Below are 20,992 nucleotides of genomic sequence, written 5' to 3' on the forward strand. Positions count from 1 at the left end.
TTATGTTATACCAGATGAAGGTATTACCAGGATAGCAAATTTCAGTTTGAACTGATGTTTCAGAAACCTGCAACATGGTGCCTCTCAAAGTTTTTTAAAAATTGCAAATCTTGTAATTGTGATCTTTATCCGACAGTTCACTTTCCTCCAGATGTAACTGTTGAGCAAAATGAATGTCTATCTGAAATAAATCTAAATTGAGCATGATTGAGTACTTCAATATTAAATGCATAAATACCAATATTTCCTAAATCCTTAATCGAATTTTTGACTGCAGCCTAATACTTCGGTCTCCGTAACAAAGTTTCAAGACCCAGATTGTTTGTCAGCAACAGGCATCTATTATGAAACCAAGGACAAGCATTGATGCCACTCAGCTTAACATATTAGCAACATTCTCATAGATTGTAACTGTGCTTACGGTCTTTATATTCTACTGACACTTTCTCCTTTTGACGTTCCCACTTTGTTCCATATCTCTTGTATATCCTTTAACAGCCTCCTCCTTTATTGTCTGTGCAAATACCAAACCAATCCCATGATTGTTATATCTTCTTTTCCTTTACTCAATTTCTGTACTAGCCTAGGAGGACATGCTGGGATCAGCACTGGGCATAACTAAAATGAGGTTTCAATTTGGTGAAGCTACACTAAAGGAAAATTTGTATGGCAAGTATTCTAAGAGGATGTCAGAGTTAAACAATCCTAATATAATAGATAAGATCTAAACCCTGGTGTCACCTAAATTCAGTTGTGCATAGTGGTGGGCAATAAACCAACAGGAGCCTTTGGAAATATCTTTCTTCTCTCAAATGGAAGAGTCTAGCACCTCAGTATGAAAGACAGTGCTGAAGCATTTGCATCCACCTATCTGAAGTTCAGTCTGCATGATATATCTTTCTGGGGTCTACGGTGTTACAAATGCCAACAATCTGATTCATTCCATGTGGTATCATGAGGTGGGCCCCGGCAGGGGAGGCAATGGCCTACTGGTATTATGGCTGGACTGTTAATCCAAAGACCCAGGAAATGTCCTGGGGACTTGGGGAATCCTGCCCGGGCAGATGGTAGAATTTGAATCCAGTAAAAATCTAGCATTCCGAGTCGAATGATGACCATGAATGCATTGCTAATTGTTTGAAAAACCCATCTAGTTCACTATTGTATTTTAAGAGAGGAAACTGTCATCCTTACCTGATCTGGCCTTCGTGTGACTCCAGACCCCCACAAATCCCACTGCCACATCCAGTCATGAATGGTGATTGGCAGTTTAACAACTCACTGGACGAGGAGGCTCCACAACTATTCCCATCCTCAATAATAGAAGAGCCCAACCCATCAGAGCAAAAGATAAGGCTCAAACTTTTGCAGCAACATTCAGCCAGAAGTACCGAGTGGATGATCCATCTCAGCCTCCTCCAGTGATCCCCAGTATTACAGATTCCAATCTTCAGCCAGTTCGATTCACTCCTAGTAATATTAAGATAAGGTTGGAGGCACGGGATACTGCAAAGGCTACAGGCCCTGACAACATTGCAGCAATAGTATTGAAGAATTGTGCTTGACAACTTGATGCTCCCTTAGCCAAGCTGTTCTCGTACAGTTACAACACTGACATCTACCCAACAATGTGAAAAGTTGTCCAAGTATTTCTCATACATACAAGGCAGGACAAATTCAATTGCCATTCCATCAGTCTACCGTCAATCATCAGCAAAGTGGTGGTTGGTGTCATCAACAATACAATGAAGCAGCACCTGCTCAGCAATAACCTGCTCAGTGATGCCCAGTTTGGGTTTCGCTGCTGACCTCATTACAGCCTTTGTTCAAGCGTGGCGAAAAGAGCTGAGTGTGACATCAAGGAGCCCCAGCAAAATTGAAATTAGTGGATATTAGGGCAAACTCTCTGCTGGTTAGAGTCATATCTGACACATAGGAAGATGGTCGTGGTTGTTGGATGTCAATCATTTCGGTTCCAGAACATCTCCGCAGGAGTTCCTCAGGGTACTGTTCTAATACCAACCATCTTCAGCTGCTTCATCAATGACCCCCCAACCTCCCTTTTATAAAGTCAGAAGTGGGGATGTTCGTCAGTGATTGTGCAATGTTCAGAACCATTTGTGACACCTCAGACACTGATGTGGTCTGTGTCCAAAAGCAACAAGATCTGGACAATATCCAGGCTTGGGCTGACAAGTGGCAAGTAACATTCATGTCACAGAAATGCCAGGCTCTGACTGTCACCAACAAGAGACAATCTAACCACCACCTCTTGACATTCAATAGTGTTACCATTACTGAATCCCCCAGTATCAACATCCTGGGTGTTTTCATTGATATGAACCTCACCTGGACTCACCACATAAACACAGTGACTACAAGAATAGGTCAGAGACTAATACTGCATCAAGTAACTCTCCTACCTCCGAGCCTGACCACAATGTACAAGGCACAAGTCGGACGTGTCATGGAATACTCCCTACTTGCCTTGATGAGTGCAGCCCCAACAGCACTCAAGAAGCTTGACACCATCCAAGACAAAGCAGCGCGCTTGATTGGCACTGCATCCACAAACATCCACTCCCTCCTCCATTGACGCTCAGTAGCAGCAGTGTGTACCATCTACAAGGTGCACTGCAAAGATTCACCAAAGATCCTTCGACAACATCTTCCAAACCACAACCACTTTTGTCTGAAAGGACAAGGGCAGCAGATGTATGTGAACACCACCACCACCTTCAAGTTCTCCTCCAAGCCACTCACCATCCTGACTTGAGAATATATATTGCCATTCCTTTACTGTTGCAGGGTCAAAATCCTGGAATTCCCTCCCAAATGGAATTGTGGATCAACCCACAGCACATAAACTGCAATGGTTCAAGAAGGCAGCTTGCTACTATCTTTTCAAAGGTAACTAGGGATGGGCAATGAATGCTTGCCAGCCAGCAATGCTCTTATCCCACAAAATAATTGTCCTCTTTGCTGGGCTCCTCCATCACTGAGAATGGGGATATTTGTGGAGCCTTCTCCTTCAGTGAGTTGTTTAATTGTCCACCATTCACAACTGATGTGAAAGGACTGCAGAACTTAAATCTGATCTGTTGCTTGTGGGATCGCTTAGCTCTGTCTATCACTTGTTGTTATGCCTTTTGGCACACAAGTAGTCCTGTTTGGTAGCTTCACTAGGATGACCCCTCATATTTAGGTATGCCTGATGCTGCTCCTGGCATGCCAGCATATGTACCAACCTTTCCCAAGCTATTATCACTTCTGGAGAAGGGTTTCAGGTCTAGTGACATCAACTCTGCTTTCTCTCCACAAATACTGTCTGACCTGCTGAGTTTTTCCCAGCAGTTATTTCTGATTTCCAGCATCTATAGTTCTTTGTTTTTTTTTTGTCTTTAAATACTGTGTCAGTTTTGGATTTTTATTGAAGAAGGATGTAAATATACTGGGGGAATTCAGCAGAGGTTTCCTAAATTAATTCCTGCAACGAATGGGTTAGTTAATGCAGAAAGATCGGACTGGATTTGATTTCATTGGCACTTCAAAGAGCCTGGGCGCAAGTTTATAAGATCCTAAATGATCTTGACAAGGTGGGCATAAAAAGAGTGTTTTTGCTATCCTAACTGCGCTCAGAACTTGAAGATACTGTATTTTAACATTGGGGCTATCCTTTTTAAGACAGTTAGAGGAATTCATTTATCTCTAAGATTTCTGGAACTTTGGAACATACTCTGCATTAGAAGGCGGTGGAGATGGGATCATTGCATATATTTAAGATGGAGGTAGACAGATTATAGTTAGGTAACAAAATTAAAGGATATTAGGGAGGAGATGTGGGATGGCAGTGTTTGAAACACACATTGATCAATCATGATTTTATCGAGTATTAGAACAGACTTGAAAAGTTTTCTGGCAAGTGGATTTCATTGCAAGAGCAATTGGGTATAAAAGTACTGTTGCTTGTTGGAGCTATCCCGGGTAATATTTATTCCATATTGAGATTATTGTGGACAGTTCTATTCTTGAAGCAGGTCAGAAGAGATGCACACACTCAACTGGGAGGCAGGGATCAATTCATATGAAGAGGTTAAACAGACTGGTCAACCCTTGCACTATATGCATGTTACTCTTGGACTGCCTGGCAGTCTCCCATTGCTTACTTCCATTCTTGCCCCTAACTTGTGGGGTGACTAACTCTCTAACAATAGTGCAATGTTTAACCCTTTCCTTGCTCATTTATTAATGAGGAGAAAGTGAGGACTGCAGATGCTGGAGATCAGAGCTGAAAATGTGTCGTTGGAAAAGCGCAGCAGGTCAGGCAGCATCCAAGGAACAGGAGAATCGACGTTTCGGGCATAAGCCCTTCTTCCTGAAGAAGGGCTTATGCCCGAAACGTCGATTTTCCTGTTCCTTGGATGCTGCCTGACCTGCTGCGCTTTTCCAGCAACACATTTCCAGCTCATTTATTAATGAGCCAGTCTGTAGAAATACCTTTAGATCAATATCTTTTTAGATGGGATGCTCTTTGGACACAATTTTGAAATGAACAAAATATTTTAAGATAAACTGAAATTCCCAATAGAGAATGAAGGTGGTTTTGCATATGTTGATTAAGTATCTAATGTAGTGTTTATCTTTTTGAATAGGTTTAAAGTTTATGGTGGACTTGCTTTACTTTCAGTTTGTATCTCAGACCAAAAACTTAAACGAGTTTTAGAGTTGATTGATAGTATTCCGAAACCACAAAGTAATACACCATCGCCATCCATAAAATCCCATCAGGTAAGCTTAAAACTTTGCATTTAAAGTAAAATATATGCAGAATGCTGTCTGATTATTAGTAGCTTCTTTGATGTAGAAAGCCGGTTTTGCCAACAAACCATATAATATCTAACGTAATGCAAATTACTATTTTGGAATAATTTTAAATTAACATCCTTTTGTAAATTTCTCTGGGATAAATCATTTTTCCAGAATTTATTTGGAAGGTAAATGTTTTGAAGTAAATTGGAGACTATAATTAGAGTCTAGTTAATTTTCTCATTTGATATTTGAAATTTGTTTAGCCACAGAAAGTATCACCTAATATGACGCCACGGTCTGTTCAAAAAAGAGCTGTACAAAAGGACCTATACTCTTCTGTTCTGAGTATGGCAGGTAAGGTTTGCAAGAATATAGTATTAAAATACAAGCCCTTTTGCAACATCTCTACCTTCCAAGTAAACACATGCCACTGTTGTATACACCACCTCATTTTGCATCTGTCTTTTCTGGTACAGTGCATGCCACATTTTGACTTGCACAGTAAGAAGACATTTTAGCTTAATTTACTTTGTTGCTGAATTTACTTTTAGTGCTAATCATTATTTCTTTCATTTTTATCATTTCACCCAGTTACATCCTTGATTGTCAGGAATGTAATTTAAGTTTGCCCAGTTCCTTGCAATTAAATTCCTTCACACCAAGTATGCTAGTGTATCAGGTACAGAGTAATCTTGCAAAGTCGGGTACCTAAAACAATGTGTGTTCTATATGGTGTTTGACCACATCTTTTATTTAACTCCTCTAGCTTTTATATTCAGCATCTCATGATCAAGCTCATTGTCCCAAAAGCATAGGCCAGTGTGCTAATGTAACTGGATTGCTTTGTTCATCCCAAACATCAGTGTATGGGAAAACCTTTGCTCAGCTCCTACAACCCCCATAGTTAAATTTTTAAACTGTATTTCCTCCAGCAATTCCTGAATTGACTCCAAAATAGAGAATGACTTTGCTACAAGTGAAAATAGTTTTGCTCATTACTCTGCCCAATATTTGATATTTTCTTTGCACTTTTTAGCAATTTTTGTTCATTTTACATAATTGATTTTGTTCCTTCTTCTAAAATCATTTATGGATGCTTTGTGATGTTAACAGCTTCTGTAATTGTTGTCGACTAATCCACAATTTTAAGTATTTTACAAACCTATCTTTACTGTTTACATAGTATCAGTTTTAAAAATTTCAGAGCATGAAAATAATCAAAGCTGATTTGAACAACAAAGAACCAATGTGAATTGACAGTAAAACTGAAATGAACCAGTCAGTGAGTCACTGTTTGTTTTTGTGAAATATAATTACACCTAAGCTGAAACATGTTGCCTTTAAGGTTACTGCATTTTCACGTTTTGATTTCCACTTTCCTTGAGCTGAGGGATAAAATTTACTTCTGTTTGAACTGAAGTCTGCTTTTTACACACCCAGTATCTATTTAATGGTAGTTATCCCAGTCACCAGACAAACTTGTACTTTTGGCTCACTAGGCTTAACAAAATTCAATGTACTCTAGGAGTGATGCCACCAAGGATCTGTATAACTGTTGTAATAAGTTGCTAGTTCTACACTTGTATTCTCTTGCAAGAAAGGCCATATACTGTTTGCCTTCCTAACAGCTTGCTCTGCCTGCCTGTCTATTTCTATTGACTTGTGTACAAGGGCACCGAGAAATGTTTGTACATCCGTCTTTCCCAATATGTTATCATTTAAATAGTGGCCTTCCTTTCCTTTTTGCATCAAAATGTGTAAGTTCACATTTAGCTAACGTTGTAATTGCATTTACCATTGTTTGCCCAATGACTCAACTTGACTAAATTACCTTGAAGCTTCTTTACAACTCCTGATTGTGCCTAATTTTACATTATCAGCAACCTTGGCAATGTTGCGTTGTGTTCCCCTTATCCAGATTTTTTCCTGTCTTTATCCAATCCCATTAAAGAAACATACGGTAAGGGGCTATTTGTTGGTTGAGTTCGGAAGAAGAAATGTCATCCTGTCAAGTGGGCAATTGTAGGAATCTCCAGACTGTAAGAGTTGATAGAAGTCTCAAGTCCATCAGACCTGGAGGAAGTGTATGAGTCCTTCAGCATTCCAAGGAAAATGACTAGGAAAAGTAATTTTGAATAAAAAATTAAAGTTAAGACAGGACTGAAACTTCACTCACATTGCGATTATTGTAAAGGAAATTGCTGGTAAAGATGGTAGAATCATTTTATAGTTTAAGGTATTTCTAAATTAAGGTCCAAACAGCAACTGCTCATCACCACTTTTGAAGCTTCTACTTCACTGACAATCTATTTAGTGGTGCTTTATCAAATATACCTTTGGATGTTTTCAGAGTCCCTTTTCAAATTTTTAACCATTTCAACCTTGGTCTTCCTCTAGCTTAGTCCATGACTACCCATCAACTACTTACTTTTGAAAGAAGGTATATGCTTCTAGAAATGAAATGTCTGAAAACTAGAATGTTTTGACAATAAAACAGGATCAAGATCAGCTTATGGTTAAATAACTTAGATGATCTCAGTTGTTGTAGAAAACCTGTGTAAAGTTCAAACATGCTTTCTTACATATAGTAAATACCTGCATTCTCATTAAAATTATATACTTTGTTCTGTTCGTAGTTTTGGTTATTAACTTACATTTTATCATACTTTTGATATTTGTCCTATTTTAGCCATTTGCTTTTCTGAAATGGAGTCTAATATTTCTTGCTTTATATTGTCAAAAATTATCTCTCTCTTGCTGCTGATATTCTTCTTTTCTCATAACCAAGCCACAGTTTTTACTCTCTCCGTGAGTTTCCAGTGGATGCTCTGGTTTCCTCCCACAGTCCAAAGATGTACGGGTTAGGTGGTTTAGCCATGCTAAATTGCTTTTGGCTTCTAGCGGTGTGTAGGCTCAGTGGACTAACCATAGAAGGTGCAGGGTTACAGGGACAGGCTATGGGGTGTTGGTCTGGATGTAATGCTGTTTGGAGAGTCGGTGTGAACTTGATGGGCTGAATAGCCTCCTTCAATAGTGCAGGCATTGTATAATTCTAATATTGTAGCATTTAAGAGCATTGTGTCATGTTTCATATCCCTTCTGAATACATTCTGTCCTCTTCGATCCACATACTCTCAAGGTTGGCCCCAGACCTGAATTTTTTTTCTTCCCCTAATTGACAGCGACATGGCACAGTCCTGTGTGGTAGGAGATTTCTAAAATTGTGCACTTACCGATTTTGTTGTTCTTGTTTGGTCCGTATTCCTTTCCACCATGGGTAACGTGGATTTAGTGGAAATGACCTTTACTGAGTTTGTATATACATCATTTTAAAAAATCCATTCAAGTTTGGGATCGCTGGAGGTGAGCTAGGAAATTTTAAACTAATCTTCAACTAAGTGTTAAAAATAGCTTTACTCTCAAACAGAATGAACTGAATTAGGTTTCTGAGAAGAAGGAAGTATTGTTTATATCTGCATTTCTGTAAATAAAGATGCATTTTTTTCCATGTAGCACATTTGTCTGTTTTAAAATTCCTTTTGTCAAATTTGTAACCAAATTTAACTTTCATAGATTCAGATGATGAATTCTATGATGCTCCAAGCTCACCTGTGGATGATGCACCATTTCTGCCAGCCAAAGCTGTTTCATTGCAAAGATCGGAAAGCATACGCAAGAAACAATTGAGAAAGCAAGAATCTATGAAAAATATGACTGACTTCCAAATGCAATTTGAAATAACAAAGGTAATTATTTTCACTATTAAAAACATGCTTTTCCTTGATGTTGCCTGAAATTTTACTGATGTTGAATATAGATCTCATTTTGGAAAGCTTCAGACTGTACTTCGGAACAATTTCATTAGTTTTGCCAAAATCTTTACAGGCCTTTTTAATTCTAACCCTAAAGTAGGATTTTTCAGATGACTCGATTTCCCACCTCGCTACCTGAAGAGTCAGAGGGAAATGCATCCCTGCAGCCATTCAGTTCTCTAGGTGCATTTAAAGGCTGGAGATCCATTTACATTTCTCACTCATGCAGAAAGCCTGCCTCAGAGGAGCCAGCCCATCCAATTGGCCAGCAGCTCTAGTCAGTAACAGTGGTGGCCAGGACTGGAAACACAGAGTGACCAGATATAATTCCCAGAGTCTTGGAGCAGGCAAGTATAGGGTCTCATACAGGATGCAGGTGCATTGATGGAGAAATCAAAGGAATAAATGAACCCATGGGTGGAGATGTATGTGGCATGGAAAGGGGGCCCCTTTGAAGGAAGCCCCTTCCTCCTATAGGCCCAATGTTTAACATCCAACTAGAAAATATAATTATTCAAAGAAACAAAAATAATATCCCCATCTGGGATTCTGTATCACTTATTGTTTCATGACCTTCCTGTGAAGTGTTTTGGGATATTTTTGTTAAATGAAAGGTTACGTACTAATACAAGTTGTCGTTTCAGGAAATGGTTAGTAGTATTCACCTTTTATTTATCACCATGAGTGAGGGGCATGTAGTTGAAATTTTTTGACTTGCATTTATAAGGACTACAACACAATAAAACCAATTTTAAGCAGAAAATGACTATTTTACAAAATGAGAAGAGGGCTATGGATACAGCTAGTCCCTGCTCCATCCCTATGATCAATTGGTGTCACCTGGCCAAGCTTTAATTTAACCAGTAAACTTTCTCAGTGCTAGCCATAGTCCAAGCAATCAGCACCAACGTTTCAAACTGCACAAGTTTTATGCTCTACCATGAGTTGGTTTTCTTGCCTTTCAGTCCTAATAAGTGGAAAAACAAAACGCTTCATGTTCACATCTCTTAGCAAAGTTAATGTTCTGTATACAAATAAATTAATTGTAGATTATCCTGAAACAGTTTGTTGCCAATTAACCATATTTTGGATAGATTAGTGCTCTGACATAGATGACCTGCACTGTATAAAAGTATGTTGGGATAACCTGCTTCAAATTTTGAATTGGAGACGCCAGTGTTGGACTGGGGAGTACAAAGTTAAAAATCACACAACATCAGATTATAGTCCAACAGGTTTACTTGGAAGCACACTAGCTTTCGGAGTATCACTACTTCATTAGGTGATAGTGGAGCCCTCCACTATCACCTGATGAAGGAGCGACACTCCGAAAGCTAGTATGCTTCCATTAAACCTGTTGGACTATAACCTGGTGTTGTGTGATTTTCGAATTTTGAAGCTTGTGAAAGTAATTATTCATACAATGTGCTATTACTGACGAGGGCTATATTTATTGTCTATGAATTTGATACCTGTCAAAGTGTTGTAGGTAAATACAGTACCGCTAGGAAGGGTATTCCAGGATTTTAACCCAATATCAAGGAAAGTTGCCAAGATGCTGTAATACAACCAAAGAGTATATGCCTGTCACTGAATTGTTGAGTGAATGAATGTCAATGGTGGTGAATGGCATGTTGATCAGAGCTGCTTTGGCTTGGGTGGTGTCAAGCTTATTGAATAGTTGGAGTTGCAGTCAAACAGGAAAGTGGAGAAAATTTCACCACGCTTCTAACTTGTACCTTCTAAAATGGTATTGCTTTGGGCGAGTCTGATATGAGTTACTTATCTCAGAAATCTCTGCTTCTGGTTTGCTTTTGTGGCCATACTACTTATATGATTAGTCTAGTTAGCCTTTGACAATGGTAACACTCAGCATATTGATGGTGCAGCATTGAGCAGTAGAAATGCAATTGCATGTTAAAGGGTGGTGGTTAGATTTACTTGCATTAGAATTGGTCTTTGCCTAGCTTTTGTGTGGTATGAATGTCATTTGCCCCTATCAAGTCTGAATGACTCTTCAGATACTGAAGCAGTCTGTGAATGATGCTGAACAGTGTATAATCTCCACTCCTTACAATGGAAATGGCGCTATTAATGAATCAGCTGAAGATGTTTGGGTCTAGGACACTGCACTTATTGATTTAGGACACGTGTGGCACAGTGGTAGGTGCCTATCATTGGGCCAGGAGGCCTGGGTTCAAGGACCAACTGCTCCAGCAGTGTCATAGTACCTCTGAACAGGTTGACTAGGAAATATCTACACTTGCTGATTGTTGCACAGTGGTAGGCCTGGCTTTAAGTCCTAGCTGCTCCCAAGGCATAAAGTAACAGCATCTCTGAACAGTTGGATAGAAATGTCTTTGCTCATTGATTAGGTTTGTCCTCCTGGGAGCATGATCAACCTTTTATATCAAATACCTTTTTGTCATGTGCAAGAATAATTGTTTTTGGGGAAAAAAAGCTTGAATAGAACCGGCAAAAACAGTTACATGCTACAAATTATGGTCACAGGGTACATTTTGTAAAATACCATTGACTGTTGGAATTAATGATTATGAGAAAGTGAAAGCACTTTCTTTTTATATGTTGCTCACAACATTAGAATAATGTGGTAAAAAAGGATGCCTTTCAGCCAGTGAGATTAGGTCATCTGTTTGATATAGTATCCATCTAGGCTTAATTCCTTGTTCTGTACCCATAGAAGGTTTCTTGTATCTTCTGGAGTCTACATATGCACAGGACCATGTGAAAAGCTAGAATTTCATACCAGTGCTGCTGCTGTAATTTGTTCATCTTTGAATGAAGGCAGAATCTAAAATAATCAAAACAATTTATTTAATAGTTTGAAAATTTTATATTGAAATTGAAGGACTGTGTACTTTTAGCTCTGTTCAATGTGATTGGTTGGTTACCCTGTTGTTGCCATCACTTTTGGTGACTTGGTGACAGTCAGGTTGGGGAGATGTTCACTACAATGGTTATTAGTAACGGTGAGCAGCTTTTTAATGGTCATCAGTCATCTTCATTTGTTTCCCTGCTAACTGCAAAATCTGGGTGATTTATTAAATATTTGCACATTTGAATTCTGTCATGTAAAATATTATTGGCTGCACAATAGTGTAAGTTAAAGTTGACATAAAACCTAAAAGCATTTAAAACAGACTCAAAATTGTGCTAATAGATCCTGCTCATTTATTATATTGAATTTTTAACTTTAAATGTGCTTATTGCTAATTTTATTATTTCAACGACATGTCTAGATTTCACTGGGAGTCTATCGTTATGTAGAGGATACTGAAAGCCCTGTATTAGAACTGGAAATAGTCGGACTTGGCACAGAGCTTAAAATCAGAACATACGATATGACTTCACACACATTTCTGAAAGAAATCAGTTTAAAATGCCCTGAGCAGACAGGTAAGAGGAAAAAGACTTCCGAAGTTATAATTGTTATAATTGTTTTATGCATTGAAAGCTTTTCTAAAAAGGTAGTACCAAATGATACCTATGAATACCCAGACTCGCAAAAAAAACACTCAGTTTTGTGTCCATAACTTTCATTGTGGCAATAAAACTTAAATAATTTATAACACTTCTCTAATTTCCAGATTGCTGCATTACATTTAGTCTTGAATAGCCATTTAAATTGTGGCCTGTGATCTGTGAATTTCACAAGTGGAGTAGTACTGTTTTCATGATTGGTACAATAACGTGTCATACTGAGATGCATGCCAGAAATTAGTGATGTACGTTTGAAATAAAGTACATCAATTTAATATGATAAGGTTTCTACATGGATAATGTAAGTATGTCCAATGTCAATTTTCCACATCAGTTATGGCAACAATAATGGGGAAAGGTGGTGGCATAGTGGTATTATCACTGAACTAGTAACCCAGGCTAATGCTCTGGGAATATGTTCAAATCTTGCCACCATGTCAGATGGTGAAATTTAACTTCAATTTTTAAATCTGGAATTAAAAAAAAACTATTTGTCTCATAAGTGTTGTAAAAACCTTTCTACTTTGTTAATGCCTTATAAGGAGGGAAAATCCATCCTCCCCACCTGATCTGGTCTGTATGTGATTCCAGTTTCACAGCATGGGGCTAACTTTTTTAAATGCCCTCTGAAATGACTGAACAAACATTTTGTTCAACAAGTTGAATCTGGCTGCTACAAAGTCTCAAAACAATGAAATTGGATGGACAATTCAGCATTGACTTAAGACAGCAACGCCATACAGCTTTCCAACATCTAGTAGCTATGTGAAAATTGGAAGAGCTGTACTGGGTCTATTCCCTGTGGTGAAGGGAAAAGTGGACTTGACTGCACCCGCGTCATGTGTGCCTGTAGCAAATGCATTTGTCCGTGACAGTATTGTGGGAGTGACCACTGCACAATCCTGTCTTCACTTTGAGGATACCCACCATTGTCTTGTGTGGTACTGCTAGTATACTGACTGGGATAGATTATGAACAGATCCAGCAACTCAAATCTGCACAACTGAGCTACAATGGGCAACTATCAACAACAGAATCATAAGGCTCAGCACACGCTCCACTCTAGACAACTGGTTCAATAAAAACTGCGAAAGGTATGCTGAGGACAGCACTGAGCGTATGTACAAATTAAATGTCAACATGGTAAGGCTACAAAACAGGATTACTTGCATACCAATCAGTGTAAGCAGCATATGCTAGACAACTAAGCAACTCCACAACCAGTGGATCAAATGGTTCAGAGCCCTGTTACATGCAGTCATTAGTGATGATTAATAAGTATTTGTTGTAATTTAATTTACCCCCTTTTCCACCCTTTCCACCGCCTATGTCCCTTTTGAAGTCAATTACTATCCTCCAGATTTTGTATCAACTGCACATTTTGAAATGGCACTAACGGTCCTCTACACCAAGTCTAGGCCATTAATATGTCATAAGAAATGCAAAGGTGCTGTCACAGACCTATGGGAAAACCCCGTCCTTACACATCTTCTGTCTACATAAACACCGGTCCTGATGAAGGATTATATCCAAAGCATCAACTCTCTTGCTCCTCAGATGGTGCCTGATCTGCTGTGCCTTTTCCAGTGTCACACTTTATTGACTCTGACTCTCCAGCATCTGCAGTCCTCACGATCTCCTAAACACATTTGACACTGGTTGATAAGGATAGACTTATTTTGTTTCCATGTTGCATCTATCTCTTTATTTCATGGGCTTCAACTTTGATCATAGGCCTGTTGTATGATATTTTATTAAATTATTTTGAAACCCCGAGAGCATCACATCAACCATTCTGATCAACTCATCAACAATCTCAAGTTAATTAAATGTGATTTTCCCTTAAGAAATTCATGTTGACTTTTCTAATTGAATTGGAATTATCTAGTTTCTCTCAAATACTGGAAAGAGTACAATGAAAAGTGTATAAGTTGCTGCCTGTGGTGCTGGACTCTCATGTTAAGGAAACTGTTAATTTTGTCCTAGATTCTTGTTTCTAAGAATGCTCTCATCACCAGTGTTACTGGTCTGTAGTTGATAGCTTATTCTTATTATGTTTTTTTAATAAGGATGCAACATTTTTAATTCTTTAGTTCTCTGGCAACATACCTTTATCTGAAAATTGCAAGAATATGGAGTGATTTTTACAGTATTACTATTCATGTCTGTAATTAGAATAATTGCAATCTTGTATTACAATTCTTAATTGTTGCTGCACCTTTCTTGAACTTCCTTGCAAATTTATTTCTCCCATATCTTTTGTATTAGTTGGTCAATAGAACACACCTACCCTGTGGAGCAGGTGGGACTTGGACACTACCACTGTGCCACAGAACTCCTCCAGCATATGTATTATGAGCATACAAATTAGGAGCATGTGTAGGCCACTCAGGCTATTCAGCCATTCAGTAATACAATGGCTGATGTTTTTATTCCACGTTCTCTTTCATCTTTCACCCCTTTGCTTGCCAAGAATCTATCTCATGAAAAAAATTCAGAGACTTTGGAATTCTTTTCCTCAAATGGCAGTAAAAGCAAAGATGCAAGACTGTTGGAAGGAAAAAAATCATCTTAAGTCGGTGACTCCTCATTTTTAAACTGTGACCTCTATTTCTAGACTTTTCCATAAGAGGAAATGTCCTATCTTAATCCTGTCATGACTATTGAAAATCTTGCATTTTTCGAATGCTTATAAATTCCAGCAGATGCAACATTAGTGTACTTAATTCTTGCTACAAGCCAACCTGCTGACTTTACGTATTCGATCCAAAGTCTTCTCTGAATTGGTTCCAACTATATTTTATATCCTTGTATAAGGAAATAGTTTTACATTTCCCCACATTATATTCAATTTGCTAGATCTTTGATCGCTCCTTTAAATTATCTAAGATTCCTTATATCTGCTTCACAGTTTATTTTTCTACCTTTGTGTCACCAACAAACGTCGTTCAAGTCATTTATTTAACTTATAGAAAGTTGAGGTTCCAGTACTGATCCTGTGATACATTACTTATTTCACTTTGCCAATCAGAAAAACATACATTTAGCCTGCTCGCTTTTTCCTATTAATTAGCCAACCTTTTATCCATACCAATAGGACAACTTTTAGGTCTGCAGTAACTTTTCATGTAGCTTGACTCTGTCTGATTTACCTTGACCTTTAAGTGATCTGCTATGATGTCTCTAATAGTAGCTCCAAAAATCATCTCTGTGGCAGATGTTAAACAAACTGACCTGTACTTTTTCTGCTTCTGTCTCCTTCCCTTTTCGAATAAAGGACTTAAATTTACTATTTTTCTTTCTAAAGAAACCTTGCCTGAAAATAAGAAATTTTGGGAAATGAAAACTGATACATCAGTTATTATATCTCAGTACACAATGTGAGGTCTGGTGTATCCTGCTTTCTAGCTCCAGGAAATGTTGCTGTAATAAACTACCCTGAAAACATCCTATTATCTCCTTTACTAGCTTCCCTTACCTTTGTCCATTTGATTTTTCAAGTCTTTATGTAGATTAAAATCTCCTATGATTTGACAGGATCCCAGTATTTCTTCCTTTTGCACTCTGTCCTATCACATGGTTACTCTTCGTGATCCTGTGCACCACTCTTGATAAGTGACTTCTTGCCTTTGTTATTTCTAATTTCTAGTCAAATTGCTTCAACTTTCTAATTTCCTGAGCTTGGATCATCACTCTATATTGTTATCTTGTCATTAGTTAATAGAATCACCTTGCCACTTGTTTGCTAACTTTCTGCCCTCCGTAATTGCCATGTAGTTTTCGATGTTCAGATCTCAATCTATACTCTCCTGAAATTGTGTTTCCACAATGTTTATCAAATTGTACTTACTTACAATTATGCAAACCGTTTACTTCCTCTTGGTTTGAAATGTTCTTATGGAATTCCACCTGTGTTCAAACACAGTTTCTCATCTTTCCTTTAATTATTTTTGTAACCTTTCACCTTACCAGTTGACCTACTCTTAGTACTATCTATCTCTTCCTATTATGGTCTGTTTATCAATTCTCACCTTTTCACTTGTCCTGTCTGTACTCTGCAGTTTATCACATCTCCCCAGATTTAAACCCTTTCTTTCCATATTTAGTTTAACATCCTCTGTAATTCCCTTGTTACAGAGTTTACAAGAATAGTAGCTCCAGAACAGTCCAGCTGTAGGTTCTTTCCCCAGTACTGGTTCTAGTGCTGTATGAGCTATAACCCATTTCTCCCTCATCAGTTATTGAGTCATCTGTTCATCTCTCAATCTGATTTGCCCTAGGCCACCAATCTTTGACAAAATGTATTTTTTTAGCAGTACAGAAGGAAACATGACAATCAATTGGAGAATGTGGGCTTCAGGAGGATGAAGACACATACTAGGTTTTCAGTTGTTCATTCAGAGAGGCAAAGCTTCTTTGCCTCTCTGAATGTTGAGGTTGAAAGTGACCATTAAATGGAGCTACTACTTTTCCTTCAAAAAGATAAATAATACTCCAAGAACCAAGGTAATAATTTGACAAACCTAATTCTGATTGTAATTGCTTAAAAGTGTTTTTATTGAAAGTATATATAAATTATCCACCATCTTTTGATTTGTAAAATATCTTTCAGATGCTAAAAACAAACCCATTTATATTATCACTACTCTGGACAATGCTGAAGACGATCTCCTTACTATTGAATATATTAAGGTATGCAGTAATGCTTATGAAATGGCATTCCAACCATGGAATATTTGTTCTATTCATTTCTTTCTGTAACGGCCATTGTATTTATATTGTTAAATGTCAAGCTTTTTCATTTTATCATTGGTTTGTTTTATGTTTCTACGTTTATGAATGTTCTAATATATAACCTATCACCCAAATTTCAATTTTCTGTGCAACTGCACTGGAACAACTAAAGACATTTAGTTACAATTGTGTAACTATTTATCCATAAATTGGTAACAAAACTAAATATAGGCATTCAATAAATTGAGTTTATTAATCTTATTTTAAACTTACTTCAAGAATAGCCCTAATCTACGCTGACTGGCATAATTCCACATTCCTGACCTGCCTAGCCTCATGCAACTAAGTTCTAATTTCACTAAAAGATGCAAGAATATTCCTCCTCTTGGTCAGTTATGTTCTGAGTGAGAGCGTAAACAAACATGTCCCTTAGTTTTTCTCTTATCCTACTCCACCTAAATTTCAACTATTTCTAAGTATTGCTGTGGGGTCATGGCAGCACTGCAGTCATAATCTTTAGAGACTTTGCTCAGCTTTATTTGCCCAGATGAATATAGTCCATACTGTATTCTCCTTGCATACATTTTTAAAAAGCTCCTAAAGACACAGGCTGCAGCTAAATGCTGCATTTCCTTAATAATGAGTAGAGCATTCAAGAGCGAAATATAAACTGCTGGCTTTTTGTGTTCAGATTTGCAAATTAGCTAAGAAGAATATTCATCAATTTATCTTCAAGTAATCTCAACAGAAAGTATATTACAATTATCCAAAACCAATTATTTTTACCCATCCTGCCAAGTTATTTAAATGATGAGGAGGCAGTGGATACTATTAGAGAACTGATGGGAGCTTTCTCCCTTATCCATTGTTAAACTCCTGTAGTTGATTTGGAGGTGCCGGTGTTGGACTGGGGTGTACAAAGTTAAAAATCACACAATACCAGGTTATAGTCCAACAGGTTTATTTGGAAGCACTAGCTTTCGGAGCGCTGCTTCTTCATCTGGTGGTTGCGGAGCATAAGATCACAGGACGCAGAATTTATAGCAAAAGTTTACAGTGTGATATAACTGAAATTATAAATTGAAAAAGACCTGGATTGTTTGTTAAGTCTCTCATCTTTTAGAATGGTTTCTGTTCTTTCATATGTTGCAGAACTTTCTGAAAGTTACATTCTCAAGTGAACTTTAACAATAGGTGCCATGTTGGCCCAGATAATGCATTGAAAGTGTGAGGTGCCCTCTGTGAGGCTGTCTATGCCCAATGTTGAGACTGATTCTAATCTAAAAAAGGGATTTACAGAATTTTGCATGGATTCATGCAGTTTTTGAGCAAAGTAAAATGTAATTCTGCAAGTACAAATTTTTGTGTGTGTATGCGTGCACACACTCATGCACGCAGGGGTTGCGAGGGCGAGTATGAGTGTCTGTGAGTGTGTGTGTTGTGTATGAGTGTAAAGGTGTATAAGTCTGTGAGAGGGTGCGTGTGAGAGTGTAGAAGTGTATGTGTGAGCATACGAGAGAGAGGTTGTGTATGAGAGAGGATCTGTGTGAATGTGTGGATCTGTAGGAGTGTCTGTCTGTGTAGTGCAGTGATGTCACCTGTAGTGTGACATGAACCCAAGGTCCCAGATTAGGCCATCCCCATGGGTACCAAACTTGGCTACCAGCCTCTGCTTGGCCACTTTGCATTGTTGCCTGTCCCGAAGTCTGCCTTAGAGGATGGTCACCCGAAAGTCCGAGGTTGAATGTCCCAGACCGCTCCAACCAACACTACACACCAGGTATATTGGTGACATTTTCTTCCTCTGGACCCATGGGGAGGAGTCACTGAAACAACTGCACAGTGATATCAAACTCACCATGAACTATTCTCTAGTACTGTCTCATTTTTGGATACATGCATCTCCAACAAGGATGGGCACCTCAGCACCTCACTCTACCGCAAACCCACGGATAACCTCATGATGCTACACTTCTCCAGCTTCCATCTGAAATATTAAAACAGTCATCCCCTACAGACAAGCCCTACATAGACACAGGATCTGCTCAGATGAGGACGAATGTGACGGGCAGTTGGAAGTACTCAAGGATGCCCTCAACTGCCAGTTCCGACCTGTTCAGGAGACAGACACAAGCTGCACTGACAGGGTACCCTTTGTTGTCCAGTATTTCCCAGTAGTTGAAAAACTATGCCATGTTCTTTGCAGCCTGCAACACATTATGAATGAGGTTGAGCACCTTGTCAAGACCTTCCCCTCACCTCCATTTCTTGCCTTTAAACAACCACCAAATCATTGTTCACAGCAAAGTGACTGGCTTCTAGGACAACACCATACAACCTTGTCACGGCAGACACTGCAAGACATGTCAGTATATCGAAACGGATACCACCATTACATGCGGGGACACTACCCATTATGTACGTGGCAGGTACTCCTGTGACTCGGCCAAAGTTGCCTATTTCATACGCTGCAGGCAAGGATGCCCTGAGGCATGGTACATTGGTGAGACTTAGCAGAAGCTATAGCAATGGGTGAATGGGCACCACAGAACAATCAGCAGACAGGAGTGCTCCCTCCCAGTTGGAGAACACTTCAACGTTCCAGGACATTTGACCTCCAAGATGGACTTCAGGACATGCAACAACGCAGAGTGGCAGGCAGAGACTGATAGCCAAGTTCAGTACCCATGGGGATGGCCTGAACCGGGACCTTGGGTTCATGTCACACTACAGGTGACCCCACTGCACCACAGACAGACACACACTCCTACAGACCCATACACTCACAGAGACCCTCTCTCATACGCTCACACATACACTGTCATGTTCACACACGCACCCTCTCACAAAACTTATGCCCCTTTACACTCGCACACACATACACACGCTCACACACACTCACACTCTATCACAGACACTCATACCCACCCCTGCACATGGTGTTGTGATTTTTAGCTTTAAACTTCTGTATTTCCAATAGAATCTTGTGAAACATTTCAGAGTTTTCTAATCCTGACAAGATGTCTGTGGATCTTTTTACCCAAAAAGCATAGGAATGTTAATATGACTATCATGGACATTTCAGTCCTGCAAAGTTTTCTTGGAAACTGAAAAAGGACAGTGATGTTTTATCAAGTGAAGGACAGTATGAACAGAAAGGTAGATGATACATGAGAGGCACTGGGTGGTAATTTTACAAAACAGGCAAACTATGAGACTAGAGACAGTGTTCACCAAGTCTAGTGAAGAGATGAACAACTTAAAAATTATACAGTATATTTTACATAAAAACCCAAAATATTATGAAACGATGGGTATATTAATAGGAAATATTCAGAGAGAAATGGGCCAAGTGATGGCAAACGGGACGAGATTAATTTAGAATATCTGAACGGCATGAATGAGTTGGACCAAAGAGTCTGTTTCCTAGAGATGCTATGCATCTGACTCTGACTAACATGACACCGAACCTCTCAAAACTAAGATCTTGTGACAAAAGTTTCGTCCAAGAAGTAAATGTTAAGGAGTATCTTCAATAAATGAGAAGTAGAGGGGTTCTAGAAAAGGAATTCTACACTCTGGGACCTGGTTAACTGAAGACATAATCACTAATAGTGGAGTGATTAAAATCAGACTGGCTCGAGAGACTAGTACTAGATGAGTGGGATATCTTTTGAGGGTTTTTGTGAGTGGCAGGGATTAGAAGTTAGACAGGAAATAGTCCAAAAGTAGCATCAATGGAGAGATAAACTTTTTTTTCAGTTTGGTGACCTTTAAAGAGAATGGCATTAGAAACTAGGGATTTGCTTTGTGGAGTGATCTGAGAACTTGAGGTGTTTCCCTTGCAGCATGAAGCATGAACTATGTTCTACACTTGGCAGACGCTGTCAGATCTATACTTGTCCAGTGTTTCTGCTTTCATTTTGGATTTCCAATATCTGCAATATTTACCTTTTTGTGTCCGAGCAGCGTTGAGTTTGGAAGGATGTCATCGGTCAACGAATGAAAAAAGTAATGTGATTTTGGATGATATTGCTGAGGGACAATATGTAGATGTGAAGAGAAGAGAAGCAAGAACAAATACTTGCTTCATTCTGTAAGTAATGGTGTGGGAACAGGAAGAAAGAAACCATTGC

General features: G+C 38.7%; 1 protein-coding gene across 2 annotated transcripts in view; it reads left to right on the top strand.

The window, feature by feature from the left end:
* vps13a (vacuolar protein sorting 13 homolog A) overlaps positions 1-20,992 on the top strand; it is a 419,442-nt gene that overhangs the window by 150,854 nt on the left and 247,596 nt on the right. For both annotated transcript variants that reach the window (XM_072585252.1, XM_072585262.1), the window contains exons 23-27: positions 4,653-4,788; positions 5,073-5,163; positions 8,383-8,555; positions 11,882-12,038; positions 16,735-16,814. In XM_072585252.1, the coding sequence (XP_072441353.1) occupies positions 4,653-4,788; positions 5,073-5,163; positions 8,383-8,555; positions 11,882-12,038; positions 16,735-16,814 (637 nt within the window). The remainder of the gene's footprint in view (positions 1-4,652; positions 4,789-5,072; positions 5,164-8,382; positions 8,556-11,881; positions 12,039-16,734; positions 16,815-20,992) is intronic.

Source organism: Chiloscyllium punctatum, chromosome 2 (genome assembly GCF_047496795.1).
Source record: "Chiloscyllium punctatum isolate Juve2018m chromosome 2, sChiPun1.3, whole genome shotgun sequence".
In the NCBI taxonomy this organism is placed as follows: Eukaryota; Metazoa; Chordata; class Chondrichthyes; order Orectolobiformes; family Hemiscylliidae; genus Chiloscyllium; species Chiloscyllium punctatum.